Below are 24,272 nucleotides of genomic sequence, written 5' to 3' on the forward strand. Positions count from 1 at the left end.
ACATTGTCGATGGAAGAGCGGTCACGTCGGAAACCAGCCATGGAAATCGGATAAATCTTGTAGTATTCAAGGTACCATTCCAGGCGGCCAAGGATCATCCGTTCCATTATCTTTCCTACACAGCTGGCCAGCGCTATTGGGCGGTAAGAGGTGAGTTCTAATGGGGATTTGCCCTGCTTTAAGAGTGGCACCAGGCGGCTTACTTTCCATTCGTCAGGAACATTTCCCTCCTGCCATGAGGAGTTGTAAAGGCTCAACAACTCTATCCGTGCGGACTCTCCGAGATAGCACAAGGCCCGGTATGATATACCATCCGGACCCGGAGATGATGAGCGCCTGCAGAGAGCTAGAGCCGCTTCGAGCTCCTCCATTGTAAAAGGAAGGTCCATGCGGCAATCACGGGAATGGGGGACGTCAGCTCGGGCTGGAAGATTTGGACGAGTCGCTTGGTCTGCGATCCGTGCACAAAAGTCTTCTGCGACATCGATGTCTTGCCGCCCTTGGAAAAGCGCTAGCGCCTTGAATGGGAAACGCCGTTCCGGAAGGCAACGCAGACCTTGCACCGTTTTCCAAATATGAGACAGTGGCTTGCGGGGGTCGAGTTTCTGGCAAAACGTTGCCCAACGTTCCGACGCTAATCTATCCATACGACGCTGAATCTTCTTTTGCATCCTCCTGGCTGCCCTAAGGTCATGGATTGATTTTGTACGCCGATATCGACGTTCCGCCCGGCGACGAAGCGCTCGAAGTCGCTCTAATTCTATGTCGAAGTCATTTCGCGTGGAAGAGATCGTCATCATGCGAGTGGCGTTTTGCATCGTAAGGCATCTTCCATCTCAGATTTGAAGTTAGCCCATTGAATCGTCCGAATGGTACTCCGTAAGCCTGATCTAGACGACAAGCCTTTGATGTTCAGATAGGTGGGAATGTGGTCACTCCCATGTGTATCAATGTCTGGAAACCACTTCACACATCTGGCGAGAGAGTTGGAGACGAAAGCAAGGTCGAGGCAGCTGCCGTATGTCACGCCTCGAAGAAAGGTGGGGCTACCATCGTTCAGGAGAGTAAGGAGGATGTTCAGTGTAAAGTCCAAGTGCGATTATGGGTGCGAGTGAAACCGCGTGAAGGTGAGCCGAGATGAACGGGGGCTCCATCACGGGCGCGCAACGGCCGCAGCTTGAAAGCGATCTGCGGTGGGTACAGTGTCCTGGCGGGCCGAGGGCTGATTGTTTTGTGTGCGCTGTGTTCTGACCGCTTAGCTCGCGTTGAAGCTAGAAGCAGCACGACGAGCTGTTGGCTCGCCGCTGCTGTCGCTCTTCATCGCGTCAGCAAACCGTAATCTTCTCCGGTTAACCTCCCTGCTTTTCCCATCCCGTTTATCTCTCTCTTTCTCTTTTGACAGCTAGTGTCCGCGGTCATCGAGTAAGATATGTCCATCTTTGCCTGTGCGCCTGTGACACCTTGCTTGTTAATTTAGATAGTCAACGAATGCTTAGAAGTTTATACGGCCAATAAAACTAGTATCCTTACTTCGTATAGCTGTTTAATAATTTGCTATCGCAATCGATGCTTCGCCTTTCAGGAGAAACTGCAATATTTTTTTATTCTACCAAACCAATTTTTTCTACCAAAGGATGAGAGCTGGAGATGCGTTTCGCAATCATGTGAAAGGATGCAGAATTTTCTTAGAATGTTCTATCGCCCCCGTGCGGGCGCAACTGTCAGTTTTCTGTTAAGAAACTCTGTGACACCGAGTGCCAGCGCCTAGATTTCCAGCTCGGGCGAGTGCGACCACCACTCATGTGTGGTCACGCGGCGAGCGCTGTCGTGCTCGAACGCGGTATGACGGGCGCTTACGTGCGTTGTGGTTACACATGGCTGTTCGCACGGCAGAGCGCACGCGTGGGCCAAGCGCCGTGCCTTGTAGATAACCTGCGGCGGGTGCAAAGTTTGGGCGAGCCAAGATGGCTGCTGGCTTCATGTGCGCTGCCTTCGCCCGTCGTAGGTGGCGTGATCTCGAGTGTCCGAAACGCGTTTAAGCGAGAGGCAGTCCCAAGCGATCGCTCCTCGAGGCCGGCGTTCATCACGACGCCAGCGTTGTAACAGCAGGTTATCGCGGTAATGGAGTGATATTCTTTCGTGTTTATTCACCCTGCACATTAACTGAAACAGTAAGCTAATGCTTATGACTGGCAAAACTACGAACCTTACTTCGCATAGTTGTCTAATGCATTGTTATCGCTACAAAGCTTGGGCTTTCGGGCGAAACTGCCGCTTCTTTTTTTTTTTTTTTGCGTATTATTTCGTAGGCCTCGTATTGGCCTCAGTGCAATTGACCGTTATTTTGGGCGATAATTACCGGTTTAGTGTGCACGTTTGTAATAGGTATTTCGTATCTCTACAATACACTAGATGCAATCCCGTGAAACGAAACGCGCAGTAGCTGACCGCACACTGACTTTCCTCTCTATCTCTCTCTCACGCTCGTGTTTCGCACAGTACAACAAGTCGCGGCTTGGCAGTCAATGCAATCAAGCCATCATGCTCGTCACGGACGGCGCTCCCTACACCTACGAGGAGATCTTCAGGCACTACAACTGGCCAAACATCCCGGTGAGTCGGTCATCGACGCACCCGCTTGCCCCCACGCCCCCATATACGGAAATGCACGTTAACTTGAAGCTCATGCCTGAAGCTCCTGGGCATGTTCACGCCAGGCTTCATCGAGATCTAGTACGAGGCATTTGCACATGGTTGCAGTGCCTTTATTTGCCATGTCAAACCAAGTATCTAAAGTCAGTTGGCAACCGTGTAACGTGCATGTAGCTTCATAGCCGCTCGGTCTAACCAGGTCTATACACGAAGTAGGAAACCATGTAAGCAAAGTAACAGCGGATTGAAGCAGTGTGTCTTCCAATTGTGTCTGTCATTAGCCAGTCACTCCATACCTTTCAAGACACGACGACGATGTCTTTCCTCTCTGTATTACGTTTCTGTGCCCACGGGTTTGAACCTGGCCGAGCCGATCGCATTTCGAGGTAGAGTGGAAGGGGGGGGAAGGGGGGTGAAAGGAAAAAAACAAATAAATGCATGTGTGCTTCGATTTATTTGCACGTTCAATAACCGCACCAGGTAGTAAAAATTAATCCGGAGTCCCTCAATGCGGCGTGCTGCATAATCGTATTGTTATTTTGGCACCTAAAAAAACCCACAATTTAATTTAATTTATCCTCTGCTTCTCACAGGTTCGTGTCTTCACCTATCTCATCGGTCGAGAGGTGACCGACACCCGGGAAATGAATTGGATGGCCTGCGCCAACAGAGGTGAGACGGGTTTCGTATTACTGCCGTTCGTGCATTGACCAGTTATTTTCTTTCTTGTGCCGGTGGTCGCTTTTCACCAAGTTATAACTGTTGTCGAATTATCGCTCACACCCAAGACGCGCTTTACATACCGTCCTCAGACCCGAATGCATTTCAAGGACGTGATCGCATTGCTAATTAGTCCTTATTTCCGACTTTTATGTTACGGGCATAAAAAAATAATTTTGATATCCCAATTAGACCCTGAATGTAGCACATCCATATGTTTGGATAAACCTACCGCTCCTTCGTGGTACTGGTCGTAATGACCGTTTTTCTTCGCCCAAACAAAGAGCTGAAAGTGCAACACCGTGTCGTAGACTCTTCATGGCGCCCTCCGAATTCTCATCTCAACTCGCGGTATTCGAAACGCACGTCAGGAGAATTTTCGTCGTCTGCCACCTCGCAATGGTCTACAGGTCCAGTTGGCGTCAATTTTCACGAAAGCTGACGGCATGGATACGCTTAAATCACTTCAAGCAAGTTTCGCCCGCATCCGACTTTCTGTCCGGGATTATCTACGTAGTCACTTCCGAGACAAATGTCAAAACAACCGAAGGTAATGTGCGTTTCATTGTGCAGGGAGTCGCACTAGGACAGTGCAAACTTCGAACGTTGTCGCGCCTTCAATATGTGGTATTCAAAACATGGTGCGCAGACGTACGTCCTGCTCCTCAATCACTTCCGGCGCATGCAAATAACAAAAGCACGGCCTTCGAGATTGGCTTCTGTTGCCCAGAAAGCGTCGGGCCTGGGGCGTGGATTTGGGCTACACCTATAGAGAGACCGGCCTTTCAAAACGAGTACTGACAGAACATTTCTGACTGCATATTTCTTTTTGCGTTATGTGAAAGTCATGGATCTCTAAAGAGTAAAAAAAAAGTATACTGGCGAGCCTCAGAGTTCCCTACATAAATTACTGTAATAATTTTTTACGACGAGTTTCGATTTCGTTCTCCAGGAGTTCTTTGTGTCGTACCGTCACGGCACAGTGGGTAATCACGTGATACCAGGACATTGCGTCGCTTGGTACTCGCCCGGGCTCGCTCGGTTATCTGCTGTGCTGCTAGTGATGGCGCAGACCGACGTAGCAACGCAATAGACAATCCGATTCATCCTCAGGAGCGAGTGTCAAAATGTCGCAATGTCCTGCTCCCACGTGACCGCTTTCTGTGTTGTGACGTCATGATAGATGCACTCCCCGAGAAACGACACCTAAACTGTTCGTAGAATAGCTATTACAGTAAATCAAAAAAGGTGCTCTGAAGCTTGCCACTATATATATATATATATATATATATATATATATATATATATATAGGATAAAGTAAGAAATGTCACGGTCAGCTGTTCCTTTAGAGGGACGCCAGTAGCAAATATTGGGTGAAGCTAAAGTGACAGATAATGCTCGTGAACCTCTAAGGGGTCGTTATTATCGACAACAGAGCTTTAGTAATAAAAAAAATTGAGGTAAATGCCGGATACGATTGGAGACTTCACCGGGACATTCAAGTACTAGTCCAATGGTGCAGAGACTCCACATTACAATTATATCACTGGCACTCAACTGCTTATCATAAAGATCATTGCGTGACGTTATAGCAGGGTGGAAAATACTACTTGTCTTCTGCTTCTATTCGATACTTCGAAAAATATATAAATAGAAACTTTATTTCTCAGGAAGAGATTACTTTCTGACTTTACCCTCGACTCTGCGCCGCTTCCGCTTTGGCGTTTGAGTGCTTTCGCTATCGCGTAGAGCTGCGCTGGTTTCGCTGGCTCGCGAAACTCGCTCAAACTGCAAGTAACAGAAAACGAGGCCTATCGCGACGAGCGCCGAAGAGCATTTTAATGATTCGGCGCGCGCCTTCCTCTTTCGCGCTCTCGGCTCGGTCTTGGCTCGGTTTCTGACGGCGGCGCTTTGCGCAAGAGAACCGTAGCGCCATCTGTCGGATGCCGTGTTACTCACCGATGCCGGTAAAGGACTGTGGTGGCATATGAAAAGTCATCACTGGCCCCTCGCGGACGGGCGACTTGAAGTGCGCTAGAGGCATGCGGACCCTTGAGACGAATTCCCTCCGAAACTAAGTTCAATTCCTTGGCACGAAACAAGCACTGCGAAGTTTCCGGAATGTTATATTGACCGTCCACGTCGTCTTAAAATTGCCTTCAGTGTCCCTTTAATCTGGTTACGCACACGCCACCACTGGTGTGCTGCATACATTCTCGAATTTGCATGAGCACTGCTGACTCCTGTAGAGTTGTGGCGCGACGCATGTGTGAGTAGCGGACGTGCTCGAGCAGACGAACGTTTTCGATGCGGGATTGTTGGCGTACAGTTTGTTATGATTGCATATGGTAAGGGAAAAACGTTTGGCAGAGCCACTTAAGACGGCTTACGTGTTGAAATAGCGAAAGCATGACGGTCCCTTTGGTTGAAATGTCCTTTTTTTTTTTATAGAGTCACTTTATGAACTCATGACGTGGCGCCACCTCCTCCCCATTCGCTGCGCCGCCACGTGCCCAGTTACGCACTCATCAGGCTCCACCGTTAGTCAGCTATAGAACCGTGGAGCCGCCGTGGCGTCGGGCAAAACACCTCGTCTCGGTGGCCCGGGTTAGATTTTCACATAGGCCGAAATGTACCAAATTTTATTTTCCAGAGCCGTTGTGTTCACTTTGTTTGCGGGAACGAGCTCCCTGATAAATTTGACGTCAATTCTAGCATTTCTTTTTTTGCGTGATTTTACTCCTTGCGCCGTCGGCCATTTTTGGCGCCATCGCTCGGTCACGGCGACGCCGACGGATTTTCGAGTAATGGGGCATCTAATGCTTTCGCATTAATAACCGGAGTTGCGACGCGTCTGTATGCGCGGGAATGCCGTGAAATGGTGGGTTAAGAATCAGCACCTTTGTCCGAGAGCCCGGAAACCTTGAACGTGAATCTGGCTGTTCTGGCGTACGAAGTCGTTCCGCAAATGCATAAGAATCACAACAAAAACGCTCTGCTTCAATAAAGTTTGAAGTCATTCTTTCTAAATAGATTATTATTATCTACAGCGAGGCATAATGCCTAACAGTCTGTCACAGTGGTTTATTGTCCACTGAAACAGCATTTAACATGTTGTTTCATTCCATAATAATACGTCAGAAACATATTATTTTACTCGAGCATAAAGACTTGTGCGGCAACCTACAAATACATTAAATGTAAAGAAAAGTACCGGTGTGTCGCTAAAGTTCGAGGGCAGATCGCAGGGCCCACGCTCAATGTGGGACAGTTTTAGTCGTTTATGGAACCTTCCTTTGTCTCTTTCCCTCAGTTTTACGTGGCTTGTTTGCCGCCGGATCATATACTCGTCGTATCTATATATATATATATATATATATATATATATATATATATATATATATATATATATATATATATATATATATATATATATATATACATGAAACACCGTAAACCGCGCTATCTTCCTGCAGTACCGTATCGTTGTGTTCGCACGACATTCTGGCGTCAACCGTGCCTTTATTGCTATACACCTCGTGTTTTACGAAGATTGACATGCACTGTGATTCAATTCACTGTTGGACTTTGGCTGGTTCGCAAGCCCTCATAATAAAGTTTTTTCCGTCTGAAGTACGTTATCTTTGTCCGTACGTATGTTTGCCCGCCAATCTGGCCTGACAATATTATCTATTCTATACCCTTTCTTTGTATATATCTATATATATATATATATATACATATATACATACATACATACACACACGCTTTATTAGCGCTTCCTCTCATTCACACTGCCAATTTCTGTATAACGAATTGGCGCGTGACATCGACCTTCGACCAGGCGAGGGAGATCGCTTCGAGACGGAAAAAATTCAAGCTCGCATTATTTCGAAAGTAGCGGTGCAAGCAACTCCTTGAAGGCCAAGCAGACTTGATCCTCTTAATCCCGTAAGCCGGGGGTACATTGCTTGCTGTGTGCAACTTAATGCGGCGTTCTATACGACAAGAAACAAAATTACTGCACCGAACATGACATATGCAAAGGCAACAAGATTTTCCTTTACTTTTTTCTTAAATGTAGTCAGATGCACGGTGCCCGTTGCGAGCCAAAGTTCATGCACGTGTCGTTGCTGAAAAGAGCAGAAACTAAAGAAAAAGAAAGGAAAGAGTAATGACAGATAGAAAGCTAAGCATAATGAAACTGAGACTTCGTCACCGTTATACTCTAATCACGGCTCTTAGAAATTAGGGCCCCGGGAACGAGCTCCTTCGCATCACGGCACAGACGAAAGAAGAAAGAACAGTTCGCTGCAGAAGATGTATAGCTTGCTGAACGTTTCGCGTAGATCACGGGAATCTTTTTCTGTGCATGACAATCGTTACTATTCGTTGTGAAAGAACTCTAAGCGGGGAGCTTTATTTATTTATTTATTTATTTATTTATTTATTTATAGATATTGGCCGCCTTCGCTGCCACCTAAGCTTTCAGAACACCTGATATGTCATAGGAATGGACAATAATGGCATCACGAAATGTGAAAATAAGGCCCGAACGGTAACGAGCATTTAGCGACGAAGCGCCTGAATAGATGGCGAGTGTTGTGCACCGTTCAAACACTTCGTGCAGTACGCACGTTAAATGTACAGCCGGAGAACAACGGTCACAAGAAGTGACGCAGTGTGACAGAACACGATACTATTTGTGCACGTAAGTACCCGTCACATGTCACCTCGCAAACTGGAACAAGAAATTCTCGCGCATTTTACTCGTGCGGATTCACTTCGAACCAGGCGATGTCGGTGTCGTGGGAAAGATTTGAATGTGACAAGCTGCGGCATGGCGTATGCGTACAACGTCCAGTTTCGTGTGCGGGGTGATTATTTTTTTGTTTTCCAGAATTTCGAAATATCGCCTGTCGCAGATAACGTAGTTCGAGTCCTTGAGCTCGATTATTCGGAGAGGCGAATATCACTTCACGAGAAATCGAAACACGTAATAAACTATTGTTTTTAATAGTCCTTAATTGTTAATTATTCACATTGCGACACATGCTGAAATTTACGAATTGTAGCCGGTGAAGTTGCGAGGCGTATCCACTTGAAAGGAATTTCCAGAGGGACATCAGCTTGTAGGTCACCGTCACCAGGCTATTTATAGCATGTCCACTGCAGGACGAAGGCCTCTCCCAACGACCTCCAAATAACTCTATCTTGGAACTTGTAGATGTGCGCCATGAGAGTCACTGTAAAAAAAAAATTCGCTATTGTTCCACTTACTATTTTAACAAGACACTCTCAACGCCCACGTATTTCGTCCCACGCTTTGGGAAATATCTCGAAACTGGTTTCATTCTGGAGATACATTTCAAGTGGATACGTCTTGAACGCTCACAGTCTACAATCTGCAAATTGCAATATGTGCCGTAAAGTAATTATATAAAGAAGGGGACTAGTGAACTTTTGTTCATTAGTAGAATAAATGTTTCGATTTTCCATGTTAGTAATATCCGCCTCTTCGAATAATTCAGTTCAACGGCAAGAAGTGCGCTATATGTGCATGCCACAGCCAAATCTTTTTTTTTTTTAATTTTAGAAAAACATAAATATGATCACCCCGCAGAGCCCGCGGCATTTGAGTTCAACGTGATGTAACGGCGCAGGAGACACGGACTAACGTAGAAAAACCGTTACATGGTGCGCTGTTATGTAATGCTTCCGTGCCAATTCGCGCACCTTGAGATTCTATTTTGAGTTCGACGTCTACTAAGCCGCGCGTTAATTGAAGGATTGTACGGGGTAGCGGAGAAGCTGTAATGCTAGAAAAAAAAAAGAAAAAAACATTTTGGCTTCAGCAGACACCAGCACATTGTTGACACGTTTCTGGATATCGCTTACTTGTTCCGTGTGGTGAATATTTAGACGCCGGAATTGAGGGAGAACGTTGTGCAGCTCTACCAATGCGCATCGACCTATATTAGACGGACCACCTCGCGGGTGCTTCACGCATGACTACATTATGGAATTGCAATCACTGGTACGCTATTAGCAGGCTTGTAACACTTGCTACGAGGAACGTACGTGAATGAACAGTTTCCACTGGTGTCAGCACATTGTAAGTGGCTTAAACGCGTTGTGAAGTGCTTATGTAAGTACTGTTTTCAGGGGAATGTGCTTCACTAACGGGGGTGATTTCAGCTCGCTGGTGACTCATTGCGTGACGTAGCGCGGTGCGGGTGAGGACATGGGAGATGACGGGATACACTTGACACACTTACTGCCAAGTGTGTCTCTCGTCAGTTCTGTTTTGCCTTTCATCGCGACGTGGTAAGAACGTTTCCCGCATCTCTCGGAGGAAACGTGGACTTGTTCTTTGTTCTCTCTCAAGCTTTGTTTTCTCTCAAAAGCGATGTCTTTCTTGCTTTTTTTTTTCTTTTCTCACTAAGTTTCTGTCTGTCGCTCTCGTTGCAGGTTACTACACTCACGTGACGACGCTAGCGGAAGTTCGGGAGCAAGTACTGGTGAGCTATGCGACTTCCCGTCCGACGGCGTCGCGAAAATCTTTTTGTTCTTCAACAAGGCCGCAGATAGTTGCCGCCTCAGCGCATTTATTTAAATGTCTTAGCATTTCCTTTTTTGCACATTGTCTTACTATTTCCTGGCTCTGTCCACCCTTCTTGCCACGAGGTTGTTCCTACAAGAAGAAGAAAGCGACATTCTATTAGCTGGGCTCGGACTAAGAACATTACGGCTGTTCACGGGCACTTTCAGCACAACTGTGCAAATACACTGCATTGCCCACAAAGAAAAAGCCAAAGAAAAAATTTGTTTTAAACCTTACTGTTTCTTGTTCAGAAAATGGTTTTCATTGGTCGCATGACAGGTGATATGGCATATATGGAACCTCTTCGTCAGCGATGTAAGTTAAACTTCATACTCAGCGCGAGGAGCAGAGTGGTAACCGGTTACGTATTACCAAAAAGAACAGAGAAGTTGAAAACGTGAGCATGTACCGTTTCATACGCACTGTCACCGGCAGTGAATCCTTTACGTATGCCACCAGAATCTCTCTGAGTGCCCACAGTTGACCCACATAATGCCATGAATCGCGTCCTGATCCGCCTCAACACTGCGATGCTATTACGTTGTATATACAGTCAGCAAAAGTGAATTCCTCAACGCCTTCTTTTCGGTCACCCAGAAATACGTGCCCGTCATGAGCCGCCCCATGGTGCTGTCCCGGAGGCATCCTATCGTCTGGACTCCCGTCTACGGCGACATGACGGTAGGCGCATGCGCTGTATGCACGATCGAACGAGGGAACGCCTCCTGTGCATGCTTGCTTCGGGATTCAGTCGGTCTCCAGCATCCTTCCTGGGAAAGAGCGTCAATGCGTTCGTTCCTATAATTGAAGCGGTAAACTTTAAGAGCACTTAGCCTCGGGACGGACTCTGGTTTGCCTGTTCCGATACGTTTACGCTGGCAAGCTTTCACGAGGCAACTGTAAAACTGATTTCGACGAAATATCTTTCATTCGAATTGTAGCTAACATTGTAGCTAACGTAGGTTTTAAAAATTTGAATGAGGGCCCCAGGCATTTTGCGAAAATTGCAGGATATCGCAGAATTGCTCGTGCGGTATTCTTGCACTGTTTAGAGGCTTTTGAAAAAACTAGAAGTGTTACCGTGAACTTGGTAGTACCTTTTAAAGCGTTGTGTTAGATATCAGTTTCGTCCGTTTTTGCAATGGGCGCAGTTTGCAGAACTATGATATCCATATTTATTGCTCAGTTTTGATGTTGTATGCACTGTGAGTTACAGGTGCTTATCCAGTTTTGCCTCTAAGAACGCAGTGTGGTCAAAAGCAAATACTATGAGTCATTACCAATATAAAAATAGATCGAGTGTCCGGAATGTGCCTGTTCTTTTAAGAAAAGGTGATAACATTAGCATTCGTAGTGTTTATGTTCACTTGGAAACGTACTGATACAGTTTTCTTTTTTTTTTTTCAATTTTTAGCAATCCGGTAGTGTTTCTATGTTTCTTCGCTATCCGTTTAACAAGAGCGCGTAAATTCTGAACCATGGCGGACGCACAAATTTTTTTCTACAAGGATGAATGCAGCCAGCTTGCTTACGTGTAGTGTCCCTCGAACGTTTCGCTCTCGTGATCTCTCGTGGCTACGTTGCACAATGCCTCTTGAATGCTCGTGAAAGCCAGCTCGCAAGGGCATTCTGTTTGCTCTGCGTGTTCGTACATAGCTTCCGAGATCGGCTGGCACGTGCTGTACGGCCCCATCTCGGAGGCCATGACTCGTGACCTAGACATTAGAAAACTCACTCGAGAATGCATCGTGGTGCGCGCTGGCCATTTGCTCGACAACAGAGGGGGGCCCCTTGTCCGGTAAGCTGAATGCGATTTAGAATAAACAACTCCACGATGTCGCTGTACAAAGCTAGTAATAGCGTCATGTGTTTCCCGTGTTCAACGGTGTACACAACTTTATGGTAGTGTCATAGAAACCGCTTGCTTTAATGTTGAAAAACGGCGTGTCCATATCGTCCCAGCCACACGCAATGGTTGTCCGTGCTGCCGCGTTTTCTTGTAAGGATTCCGCTAAGTCAGTGTTCAAGATCCACTAGAGCGCGCTGTGCACCTATAAGTGAACGCCTCGGAGGCCCCGCACAACAAATACAGCGAGTGATGATCGGAAAAAAGTCACGTGTTTCTGTGCCGGCAATCTCAAGTTATTGTATAAAGAATTCTGAGCAAAACAATAATATTTTTTGACGACACTTAATATCAGTGTCGACATCAACATGTCCGTGATGAATCACCAACGTTACGATTAAGAAACTTAACAAATGAACCACTGTATTGTTGACTTTATGTAACTTTATGTAAAATCGCAGAATTCAGGCAGCGCTCGAGGCGTAACGTTTTGCTGGGGACTATGTGTATTGCGCCAGTTTCGAGAAATAAGTGCTAAAAATCTGCAGAGAAATTCACTCCCTTTTCTGTTAATATGTTTTCGCAATGTGGAAAAATGCAGTGGAGAAGCGTCGAAGCGAAAGCTGATATCACGGAGTGGCCGCTCGATGCAGGGCTCTGATATATATATATATAAATATATATATATATATACATTGCAACATAATTTGCAATATATATTGTGCAGTATTCAACGTGTGAGGCACATCAATTCTTCGTAGTCAGTGCTAATCGAAAGACTAAACAGCCATTGCCAGTCTTCGCTGTCGCACGTAAGCATAGGTGACTCATCGGTGGCCTCTATTTGCTGTTCGTTCGGACCGCAGCTTCGATTTCTCCAATAATTCGTTCGAAACTATTCAGTTGCCCCGATTGCAGCTGACTGAGCCCTTTGGTCTCTGCGTTGGGAAACGGCTTGCCATCCAACCTAAAACTACGACGGCGACGTTTCTTTTCTTTCCTCTAGTCGAGCAACTGTATCCCTGCTACACGGTAGCCCAGCCGGTTAGCAAGCTGTAAAAAAATGCCTTTGAATGAGCAGAAACGAAAGAGAGATGCAGCATGCAGGCGAGATCGCGTCTATAGTTTACGATTCCCTCTGGGGTCCGCCATTTCGCTTCCGTTTCTTTGTTACGTCTTACAGCGCGCATCGACAAGTTTACAGCCCGTGCACCTACTGTGCACCATAGCGTGAAAAACAGGCGAGGCGTTTGAGAAACTTGCACATTTTTCTCTCACACAGACACGCACAAACACGGGCCACACACACTCGTTGCTTCGGTTCGGTCACGCCACCACGTTACCCAACGTCAAACAAGGGAATCGTTTACGACACTGGTACCTATCTTTTTCACACGCAAACAGACACACGCGCGCGCGTTGCTTTTGTTCAGTCACCACGTTCGTTTTCTTCCACTACCCTCTCTCTCTCTCTCTGAACTCTTCTCGCTCCTTTTTTTTCCCCCTCACAATTTCGTCTCTGTCTTGATTCGTCCTGTGGCCTTCACCGCATACCTATTGTCCGTGTGCGCGGTGAGATTCGGATGGTTGCGAAAGGAGGAACCGGAAGCGCAAAATGGAGAGCTCTGTTTCCCCGCCGTTTGTCCCCGCCCTCCCTCCCTTCCCCCTCCCTCGCCTCCCACCCTCTGCCCGTTCTTCCTTTTGTGCTCCCTGGGCCTCGAAAAAGCGACGAACGCCGCGAGAATCGCGCATCTGCCTTACTGCGGCCATCTCCGTCATCGCGCCGTCCCGTGGGGTACGGTTTTTTTTTTTTTTTTGCTGCGTTCTCTGTTCTCGGTCTTTGTCGTTCATCTTTTTTCTCTCCTAGAATTTCCGCGTTGGCTTCCTTTCTTTCGTTCCTTATTTTTTCCCAGCCTCGCTTGCTTTCCTTCTTTCATTTTCCTCATTATTTACATTTTCCTTCGTTTCTACGTGTTTTCCTTCCTGCGCGCTACTTAATTTTTTCTTCCTTCCTTGCTTCGTAACTTGCTTTCCTTTATTTTCTTCCTGTTCCTGCTTTTTGAATTACGGCCTTACTTTCTTTCTTCGCGTCCTTAATTCATGCCTTATTTCCTTTTCTCTTTGATTTATTTGTTTTCTACCTATTTTCTTAGTTCCTGCCTTCCTTCTATGTTTCCCATATTCCCTACACATTTCTTGCCTTCATTCCACATCCTTCCTTCCTATTTTAATTTCCTTCGGCTCCTTCTTTTCTTCGTCTTTCATTCCTTTCTTTCCTCCTTTTTTTCTTGTCTTCCTTTTTATTGGTTTAATCTTTACCTGCTTCCTTCCTTGCTTACATTTTTTTTACTTTCTTCTCCTTTCCTTCCTTTCTCTCATTCATTCTCGCCCTGTTCATTTTTTCTGTCTGTTTCTTCTGTGAACGAAAATTAGTCGTTCAAGTTGGTTATGGAACGCGTTCTCTCCCCTAACTCAATAGCGTTGTCCCAATAGCAACAGACTGTGAAGAAGGGGCGTTGCAGGTAGAGAAAATGCGTTCTTTCAGATTTCCTAAAACGTTGTGTTACGTAGGTTGAATTACGCAGCTCGACTCAAGGAGAGAAAACGGACCAGACAGAACCATATACGCTTTCCCTAAAGGGGTCCTGCAACACTTTTTATCGAAGGCGGGAAAAGCATTTGACGTTGAAGTGCGCTATTTCGCCAATACTTTGCAGCGAAGAGCTACTTCAATGCGTGCAGCAGAATCGCAGTTATTGGCACTCAGAGATATCCCTTGCGGTGCTCCCGCTCCTTGTTGAGTGCCTTTCACTGCTAAGGCTACGGCAGAGCAGGGCGGTGCCCAGAATACTCCGCCTGTTGAGTCACCGTGGCGTGCAGTTAAAATTTGATCTTGGACGTTCACGTAGACTTCTTCACTGCGACTTTAGCCCCTACGACACGTCGAGATTGCGCGTTTTGAAGGGCTAACACGAAGCGATGTCTGCCAAGGAGGCCCAGCCAGTAGCGGTCAGGAGCGAGCGCGTGCTCACAAGCACGCGCTCGCACCTGATTGCTGGTCTGACAGTTAAGTTTGGCGTGGTTAGGCTGGCTGAGTTTTCGGAACTAATCGATAAGCAGTGTGGCCAAAGCTAAGTTCCTAGGCTGGCGACTACAATCTTGAGCAGGTATTAGTCGTTCTCTTCCTTAAGCACGCATTATAAAAATTTGAAACGTAGTTTTTTCGCCTACTTCTGCACGCTTAGCAAACTGCGTCTGTAAATATTCACAGCAACAGTAGGAAGAAGCGCCCTGATCCAAACACCCTTCTTGATTGGTGTCAGCTATCGGCCAATGGCAGCCGTTTCTGGGCATTTGCTCAATGGCGAAATACGGCAGCCGCCGGCAACTTTGAAATGAGTGAGGTGTAAGCTTTGTTGGAAAAACAAGTGTTGGAGAAAAAAGATGAAATTGCGCCCCGCTTGCGAGCCCCACGCGCCATGCACGACTGCGAAATTCGGCCGAGATGTTCACAGCAGCGTATGTGCGATCCGCGAACCGTGTTCTAGCGCGTCAGTGTCAAGGGCCCCGTGTAGCAGAAAATCCGGTATCGGCGTCGGCGGCGTTGACCGTTAGCGAAAAATTAACCCGAACCATGACATCCCGGGCCGCGCAGGCCATCCCTGTGGCGCATCGGCGTTAGTTGATTTAATTGAACTTCCCAAAGTAAAATGAGTCGGAGAATTCTTAAAGTATGACTTACACACAACCTACAAACGTGATAACGTTGTACTCTTATTCGAATATACGGGAAAACATCATTCTCTTACGTGGCAACTCAAACACAAACCCCTTTTCCCAGCTGTCGTTTGAGGTTTGGAGTGGCTGTGCACAACCTCCGGGATCCGCCCACGCAAGGGAGCGCGTTTCTACCACAAAGCTGGCCTTCGTGCATAGCGTTCCCGGTAAACGTTACGGTTCACAGTTGCCGGGAAGCGTGAGAAGCGAATCTCTGCTATCCACTCTTAAAGGCGAAGCTTGAGCGTCTTCCATTTTTATTTTTTTCATTAAGACCGAAGTGTGGCTCAGGACGCCTGTAATTGCGCACTACATGCGTGTCGTGTGGCGCGCATGTTCCTGAGACATTACCGAGACATTCCCGACACATGTTTTTCTTTTTTTTTTTTTCGGAGGACGTTTGGGAGAGATGCGCAGAAGAGACGAAAAAGTGCCGTTGCACCCTTTGACCACGTCTGCGAAGCGTTCTCCAGCTCGTCGCAAGGTTGCGGGATTGAACACGGGTCGTGTGTCCTCCACTTTTTCGGACGCATGATGCATAATGCGTTCGTTTGCTTAGATCTATGCGCCAACTCCCTTCTTCTTTACATCTTTATTTTTTTTTACTTTCTCTGTTAGGGCGTGTCCTAATATATCCCCCCACTGTGTTGCTTCAAGGCCTACATAGCCTAAACAATTAATCGCATTTATTCGTTTATTTACTTATTTTCTTGCGCATATACTGAAGCCAACAAGAGCTATATAGCACGAGTAGGAGAAACGGGGCTAAACGACGACGCATTTGGGGCGATTGCAGATTGCGATTGCAGAAACACACAAGGGGATCTCAACAAGCACTGCGCAACGTTGGAGGTATAACAAATCTAGCAGCACCCATTTTTGTGAAAGAAAAAGAAAAGAGAAACTTCAAACGGCATGCAATCAAACCGTATTTGTCTTTTTTTTATCGTTTATCACAACTGTGATAACGACAGTGAGCAGGGGCAACTGGGTGACAGGTTCTAATGTTGAACTGTGTTGTGGGGGAAAAATCAATGTATAAATATATCACTGCCAAAACACAAACAAAATGCCTACTTTTAGGAGCAATAGCACTCTACGATATGGACTGATTAGTGAACGTCATATAATTAACGTTAGTTACGAGGAAATTAAAAGATAATCGGTTGTTCCGTTTGGATGCACAGCTCGTATCATTAAGCGGCGTACTCCCAGACAAAACTAATTTTGCGTGAAGTCGAGATTATAGGCGAACAGCAAAAAAATTTCATTTTAGCTAAATTGGTTACGATTGAGCCGCATATATTATTAAAGTAAACGTGGCAAATATGCACGGCTAGTAATCGCTTCATTTTCTGGTTAACACCGCGTAATGATCACTTAAGCAGACGACCCGTGGAACGGGCGGTCAGCAAGTATCGCGCGAACCCCAGCACATTGCTCCCGAGATTTTCAGCGGGCTGTCACAAATATGTAAGATAAAGACGCAATTTCTACTATCGCCGAAAAAGAAAAGTGTCAGCATGCCGTGTGTACAGCCAACTGAAGCGAAAATTTCTGTCGCTCAGAATGCGCCGCGAACGCTGGTAATGTGTTCGACTGACTTGTGTGCCCATCCGCAATCTTCATCTTCGCCCTCCTCGCCCATTCTTTTTTTTCTTCTTTTACACCTTGATTTAAGTGCGAGTATGTATATATATATATATATATATATATATATATATATATATATATATATATATATATATATATATATATATGTGTGTGTGTGTAATGTTATCTGGCATTAGTACACCACTTGTAAGCTTGCTCACCATTTTTTGTCTCTCTCTCATTGCCCTCTTTCCAACCCCAATATCCCCCACCCCAGTGCAGGGTAGCAAATCGGAAACTTGCCCCTGGTCAACCTCCTTGCCTTTTCTCTCTCGCTCTTTCTCTCTCTCTTTTCTTGTCCCCGTCGTTTTCGTACATGCCTAGCCCCTTTTAATCACTCTTTCGCTCTCCTGGCCCTTTAATGTGATACGCCATCCCTAGTGCATTACCGCCGTTTACAGCGGATGCGGTAGGTCAGAAATGCGCCGCTGTCGCATTCACGTAAACGTAGCTATGGCGCTTTCGCTTTTCTTCTGACTGCCGTCGCCAAACTGCGTGCGCCCCGCTCAGAATGCCGGTGCGTCATTGTGGCCACGGACCTAAGCAGGTTACGGGGCCTCGGTGTTGCTCTCTTTGCCCCCGACCTCCTCTCCCCACCCGCTCCCCCCGATGCTCTGCAGCCATCACAACACACGCTGTCGGGCGCAGGAGCCGAAGCTGACCGACTGGCTGTGGGAGGAGCGCGAGAAGGCGCAGGTCCGCAAGCTGATCCTGCAGCAGCGGCTGTTCCGCAAGAAGGACCCCGAGCCCTCGTACTACGGCGACGGGGACGCGCTTCTCGTGAGCGAGGACACCTCGGCCGAATACGTGGCCGCCGACCAGCCCGACGCGTCGACCCTGAGGCGTCACGCCCGCTCCTCCTCGCAGGCCGAGGCCCTGCGAAGGCCGCCCAAGAAAAAAGTGCGTGCACTTAATTAACGGTGTGGTGTTGCTCCTAACGACGTCGTGCAGGCAGCGGCGTGTGCCGTTGCCTTTACCGTGAATCTCGGATAGTTGTGGTGGGCCGTTCAATTTGTCCTGAACCTTTTTATAGTGCAAGTGAAATCTACAGGTTATTGCAGCCACGAATTAAAGTGGTCCGAGGAGAGACTGCATAAAAGGTGGTTCTTTTTTTATTACGCACGTGAGCCTGCGTGTTAGCGAAATCGTGGGTTTCTTGTTTACAGACGTGAAGCTTGTCTATAGGTGGTTGGCACTGACGTCATCGTGACCGCCATCTTTGGGCTCTAGCCGTTTGATAAGCTGCGTAAACGAGAAGCGCCACGAGATGACGGGCGCATCTTGCGCCGAGCGACAAATTGATAGCAGCGATAATGCCCTGAAAAACAACCATCGCGAAGAGGCAAAAGAATGTGCGCGCGATGGTGCGGTTCACGGACGTCACCATAGCCACCATGTTCGGCGCCGTTACAGTAAGAGACCAAATACGTGACGTCACATAAAAACTCGCCATAGTAAGGTCCCTCAAGGCGCAAAATTGTCCATTTAAAATTTAGTGAGAGAAGTAAAGTAATTCGAGGGGCTCAATTTCTATTTAGGTTTGTCGCAACCATACGATATAACAGTGAAGCCAGAGAAAGCGCAGGGAAGTTACTTATTACATTTAACTGTAGCCTAGAAATACTAAGGTATTGCGTGAAAGTAATTATAACGGGAAAATGAAAGTGAACGAAAAGACAACTTGCCGCAGGGGGGAGTCAAACCCTCGTCCTCCGCATTAACGCGGGCGGTGCTTCTAAGCCTAATTAGTACCACACCGTAGCGCGCGTACGGTAACAATTACGCTTAATTCGTGAAACAATTCACGCCTAATACGGAATACGGGTTACAAGTTCCCTACCAAAGTAAACTCTAAATAGTCCAGCGTTCCAGGCTGTGTTTTTTATTCCTATTATTCGAAATTTTACCCTACGTCATAAAACAGGTGAAGCATCCTGTATATGTACATATACCTTGTTATCTTCAATTATGTCTTTCAGGAATGTATAATGTGAATCGTAGATCCACGCCACAAACGCGTTATTATTATGTTTACGGGATGCCAGGGACATCTACTATATATGTCTTAAATGTTGGCACAAGTTACGTGGGACAGCCAGTATGAGCCTGAGTCCTGAGCATGAGCTTCGGCAGCGCCACCTTCTGAAGCGAATGTCATAAAGTACTTATAAACACTGCAAGCAGAACATGTCCGTCAAGAATGAACACGCGATTGGGCAAAGTTAGATTTAGTTTATCGATTGAGCCATTGCATGACGGGCGTCTGAGAGTAATACCTGCATTTTGGAAACTATTGGATGCTGCAGTTACTTGGTTGCTGCCGTCTGCTAAGCAGATAGATTGTTTCTTGCTTCTAAATGACAGAGCTACGTATACATTGAACCTGTGCCACTGTGATTAGTAGTATTCGTATTGGTGCCACACACTAGAACGTTTGTGTAGGGCCCCCTTATGCTAGGCCGCATTGCCTAACGCAGCTCCTGGTGTGTCTTCGTTCTTATCTTGAGAAATGCACAAGCCAGACCTTGGGAAGACGTTTCTATTTCGGAAGATTCCAGAACATCACGACTGTCACCGAACCATGGCACGACTGAGGACCAGTTTCTTTTTCTGCTCGTTTTTTTTTTTTCTTTCATTCACTGAGAAGAAAAATAACCTCGGTCTATCGGCGTCCACCTCGCTTTCCCATGATGCAACGAATACCAGCCTCGCATCGTTCGTATACCTGATTGACAGTTACGGTTATCGCAGTCACCTTAACCTAACGTACCGTTACCGTTTCTCTTTATCGGAGCCACGAATGAGTGCGCGAATACCAGGCGAACAAAAAAATGTGGCCGAACGACGGTAACGGTAGTAGGATTAGCTTTGCTTTGCGACGGTAACGGTAGTAGGATTAGCTTTGCCTTGCGTTAACTAACACATCATGGCAGCCAGAATGAATGTGGCTCCTTGCATTATGTCGTGCCTGGAAACAAAAAAAAAGCATGCTTGCATCTAGACGCGTGAAAAGCCTCTGGATGAAAAACGAAAATGCATTCGCTGTCTTCTTGATCAGCTGAGAAAGTCGGCAAGCGTGGACGTTGAATGGGCCGGTTATCCCGAAATATTACACAGAACACAGGAAAAATAAAATAGCTAATGAAGTGCCAAGACAGTATCTAAAAGATTTGATCCTTTTTTTTTTCATTTTCGATCGTGGTGTAAACTTGATTGGAACGAAACGCTAGTATAAGATGCTCCAGAGGATTATTTTCAAAACGTTATTATATATTTATTCTTGTTTTTGGTAAGACTCTTCGCCTGCTGATCCGCCTACGTGAATCACACTAGCGCCATTAGTATTTCATCCGTGCAACAGTGGGCGGTCTCGTCTAATATCGAGCCCATACAGGATACGCTTTAGGAACTGGTGATAACCCTGTTGTGATTGATTGATTGATTGATTGATTGATTGATTGATTGATTGATTGATTGATTGATTTGCACATTTTCTCGTAGCCAGCAGTATGCATTAAGCTTATAATGAACGCGCGATATGAGGTATGATGTTCACCGCGAAAAAAAAAACGCATTCATATATTCGAGCAGAGGAACCGCTGTTGATTACACGCTATCAAGCAAGAGAAATAAAGAAAATTTCCGCATCGTACTTATGCCACCTGCTACATTCGGCTTTGCTTTTTATCGTCATGGGACCCGTCGTGTCATAGACATGACAAGTAGTAATGAGAGCACCTTTGTGATGCCCGGTCATACCGTTCTGCAAAGCGGAGGTCGTGTAAAAATCTACCTTTGGTCATTGCCAATTTAGTAAAAAAGAAATGTCGCGCTTCTCCGCTCAATATGGGGCCATAGACTTTTTGAACGGCAGCGATTTGGCGAAAAAAGAGATACTTGGCATTTCAATGCTTTCTTTTTCACTGTTACAATTATGCCTAATTGTAACAGACTTCAGTTACCTGTGTCTGTTCCACTAAGGTGCCACATATCTCATGAATGACAAGAAGGAACCTATCAATTGCTCCTTACGCAATTGGGTAAATCATGTTCCAGTGACTGTCATTGTCATGAATGTCGGTAACAAAAGGCTAAATATTGTCGCAATTCGTCGGTGTATTAAGGAGCTAAAAAAAGGAATCGCGGGTGTTTAAGCCTCGCATTTGCTTTGTTCCCTCTCTATCGAAACCATGTCGCAATCCTCCAAAATCTTACACAGTTAATAACGAATGTTAAGTAACGCAAGGTGTGATAATGACGGATGCCTTCTCCGTTTCCTTACTAAAGCGCGCCTGTTGTCGCTTTCCACCCTGTCTGCAGTATCCGCCGCTCTACACCACAGTTGCGGCCCCTGTGTACAACACCAGCAACGACACTGTAAGTTTACCGCCATGACTGTTGAGCCACCGGGATTATTGGGTTATTGAAAGGGTACTACAACAACAACAAAAGACAAGCAAAATAAATCGGTAGAGACTTAGCAAAGTATTATTTCCGAACTTTAAATCTGATAAATTTGCGGCGATTGGTTCCTTATTAGGAAAAAAAATATCAAGATCTAAGTATAATTTTCTTTAAAGTTTAATTTCACGCTGAATTCCCAGCGTCGATGCGTCAGTGGGACGTGATGGGTTTGGAAATATTGCTTCGTATTTGTCCGCTCTCACGTAGTGAAAGTTGTTGAAACTCTCCAACGTCAGTCATTGGCTCGTTTAAAATACAATATAGTGTATCTTTACTGAGAAATACAATTAATAAAGCGCGCTGAATGTCCGAAGAGCTGTGCCAAACTTGATGGCGTTGTCAGACTAAGGAAGCAGGGATGTACTAAGTGAAGGAGGACTGACTTCCAGCTAATTTTAATTTCTTAAAGAACGGATCATATCACTGGTGGATATAAAAAAGGGCAAGAAAAAGCGACTAATGTACGTTACCTGTCTTATTTCAAGCACGTGGTGAAATTCAAAGCACTCTTTCCTTTCGTCTGTCTTCTCTTTTTTTTTTTGTCCTTAATATGTGTGCGCCGTAAACACCATCAATATGCCCTCTACCAATTCGCGCAACCCTTCCGATCTTACATTCCATACGAACATCAGTCAACGTAACACACGAACAAAGCTTGCCACGTCGAAGAACTTCTTCCGGTAAGCGAGACAATCTCTCCGATTTAGGTGGTTGACCAAAACTGCCCGACGACGCCACCTCAGTGATTGCGCAAATCATTTTGCTATGATGGAGGCTCCAGCTGGATCGAAGCGTCTGGCAAAACGACCGCAGAAAATTCGACAACTCAATTATTGAGAGTGCGCTTGTGATTGGCAGTTATCGTTCGCAATAATTGATTGATAGTTGAAGCTTTTTCTGTATTTGAAAGGAAAGAGCGTGAGCGACTCTCGTACCGCTGTGTTTCTATTTTTTATTTTTTTTTTTTGCCTCCCTTTGCTGCAGGCTGGAACCGCCAACCTGCTCGGCGTCGTCGGTATCGATGTGCCGCTGCGGGAATTCCAGAAGGTCGCCCATCCTTTCAAGGTGGGCAGCATTTGGGGGAGTGTGAGCAGCGAAGCGCTGTTCCGTCTCTGCGTCCGCTCGCCGAAGTTCAGTTTATGTTTTTTTTCATTTAATTTTATAACTCGGGGTCTCAATAAAAAATGCGCTGACTTACAGTTCGAATCACACTTGTCTAGAGCGTTCTAGCGCGGCCGGCTGCCGACTGCGCCAGCTAGCATCGCCAACCGCGGCAGCTGCCGAATTCGAGACAGCGTGACGCTATTCTGCATGTTAGCCGAATTCAGCCGCGCTGTCGATTTCGGTAACGGCGGCATTTTTTTTTTCTAGAGCCAATCAGAGAGGCCCGTCTGGGCCAATCAGAGTTGACGAGATATGGCGAGTTCGACAGTGTGGCGGATTTCGAACAGTGCCCAGAATTGGGGGGGGGGGGGGGGGGGCACAGCTGGATAAGCCCGGTTATTTAGCTGTCGGCGTAGGAATATAAAATGTAAAATAAATACCGAATTTCGCGTGGCCACTCCGCGGTCTCATCGCGACTTCGGCCCCGTAAATTTTCTCCCGATCGACGGCGACTAGACGCGCCAAGGTCGCCCTGCTTGTGCCACGAGTGAACGGTCAGCCGTTTGCGATGAACTGCAGCGCGCGTATAATTGCGCGCCGCAGTTGCATGCGTGTGGCGTGAAATTAACAATAACGAATGGCATTGGATAATCAGGGCACCAATCAAGTGATCACTACGGAGTCGAGTGCCAGGTATATAATAGACGCAAACTTGCAAAAGTAACAAAGTAGCAGAGCACTAACCCGCAAGTCCGTGGGTCACGGAGGAAAATAGAGAGAACGGAAAGAGAAAGGTTGTAGGACTGCAAGAATGGCGCAAGCGTGAGTAGGACACGGGAACGTGGAGGAAATTAGAAACGTTGTATAAACTACTCTTACCAAGAAACGCGTCAATTCGCTCGGTATTCGAGTCAAGTAAGCGTACTGAAAGACGTACGCCTTGCGCTTGCCCTTATGAAAATGACTGTTGAAATGTTGTTGGCATATTGCTGATCAATTGTTGATTCAATAGCCTCTCAACAATATCTCAAGAATTATTGAAACCAGAGCAATAATTCAACAATAAAGTTGTTAGGTAGTTCAGAATAAAAAAGTCCTTGACTAAATTCTTTTGATGTATTATTGAATTGTATTAAGTATTATTTAGCCATTGTTGAGCAGTTTCCAACAATAAACTGGTTGAATAAATTCTGTTTATGTATTGTTGAATAGCATTGAGTATTATTGAGCCATTGTTGAGTAGTTTCCAATAATAAAGTCGTTGACTAAATTCTGTTGATATATTGTTGAATGTCGATCAGCCAACTATATGTAGGGGCTTTGGCCGAACCGTTACGCATGCGCATCGTGGACGGTTCTGTCGAATTATAAGTATTTGCTGATGTTCGTTATCACTTTACTACTGTGAAGTGCGTGCGAGCTCTCGATAGCCGTTCTTTAACGGTCCCATA

The 24,272-nt window shown here is 46.2% G+C and overlaps 1 protein-coding gene across 2 annotated transcripts in view; it reads left to right on the plus strand.

Moving 5' to 3' along the window:
• The window catches only part of LOC126528236 (voltage-dependent calcium channel subunit alpha-2/delta-3-like), a 189,729-nt gene that overhangs the window by 132,733 nt on the left and 32,724 nt on the right, over nt 1–24,272 (plus strand). For both annotated transcript variants that reach the window (XM_055069215.1, XM_050176122.2), the window contains exons 11-17: nt 2,500–2,613; nt 3,246–3,324; nt 9,845–9,894; nt 10,575–10,658; nt 17,902–18,153; nt 21,574–21,630; nt 22,702–22,782. In XM_055069215.1, the coding sequence (XP_054925190.1) occupies nt 2,500–2,613; nt 3,246–3,324; nt 9,845–9,894; nt 10,575–10,658; nt 17,902–18,153; nt 21,574–21,630; nt 22,702–22,782 (717 nt within the window). The remainder of the gene's footprint in view (nt 1–2,499; nt 2,614–3,245; nt 3,325–9,844; nt 9,895–10,574; nt 10,659–17,901; nt 18,154–21,573; nt 21,631–22,701; nt 22,783–24,272) is intronic.

Source organism: Dermacentor andersoni, chromosome 9 (genome assembly GCF_023375885.2).
Source record: "Dermacentor andersoni chromosome 9, qqDerAnde1_hic_scaffold, whole genome shotgun sequence".
In the NCBI taxonomy this organism is placed as follows: Eukaryota; Metazoa; Arthropoda; class Arachnida; order Ixodida; family Ixodidae; genus Dermacentor; species Dermacentor andersoni.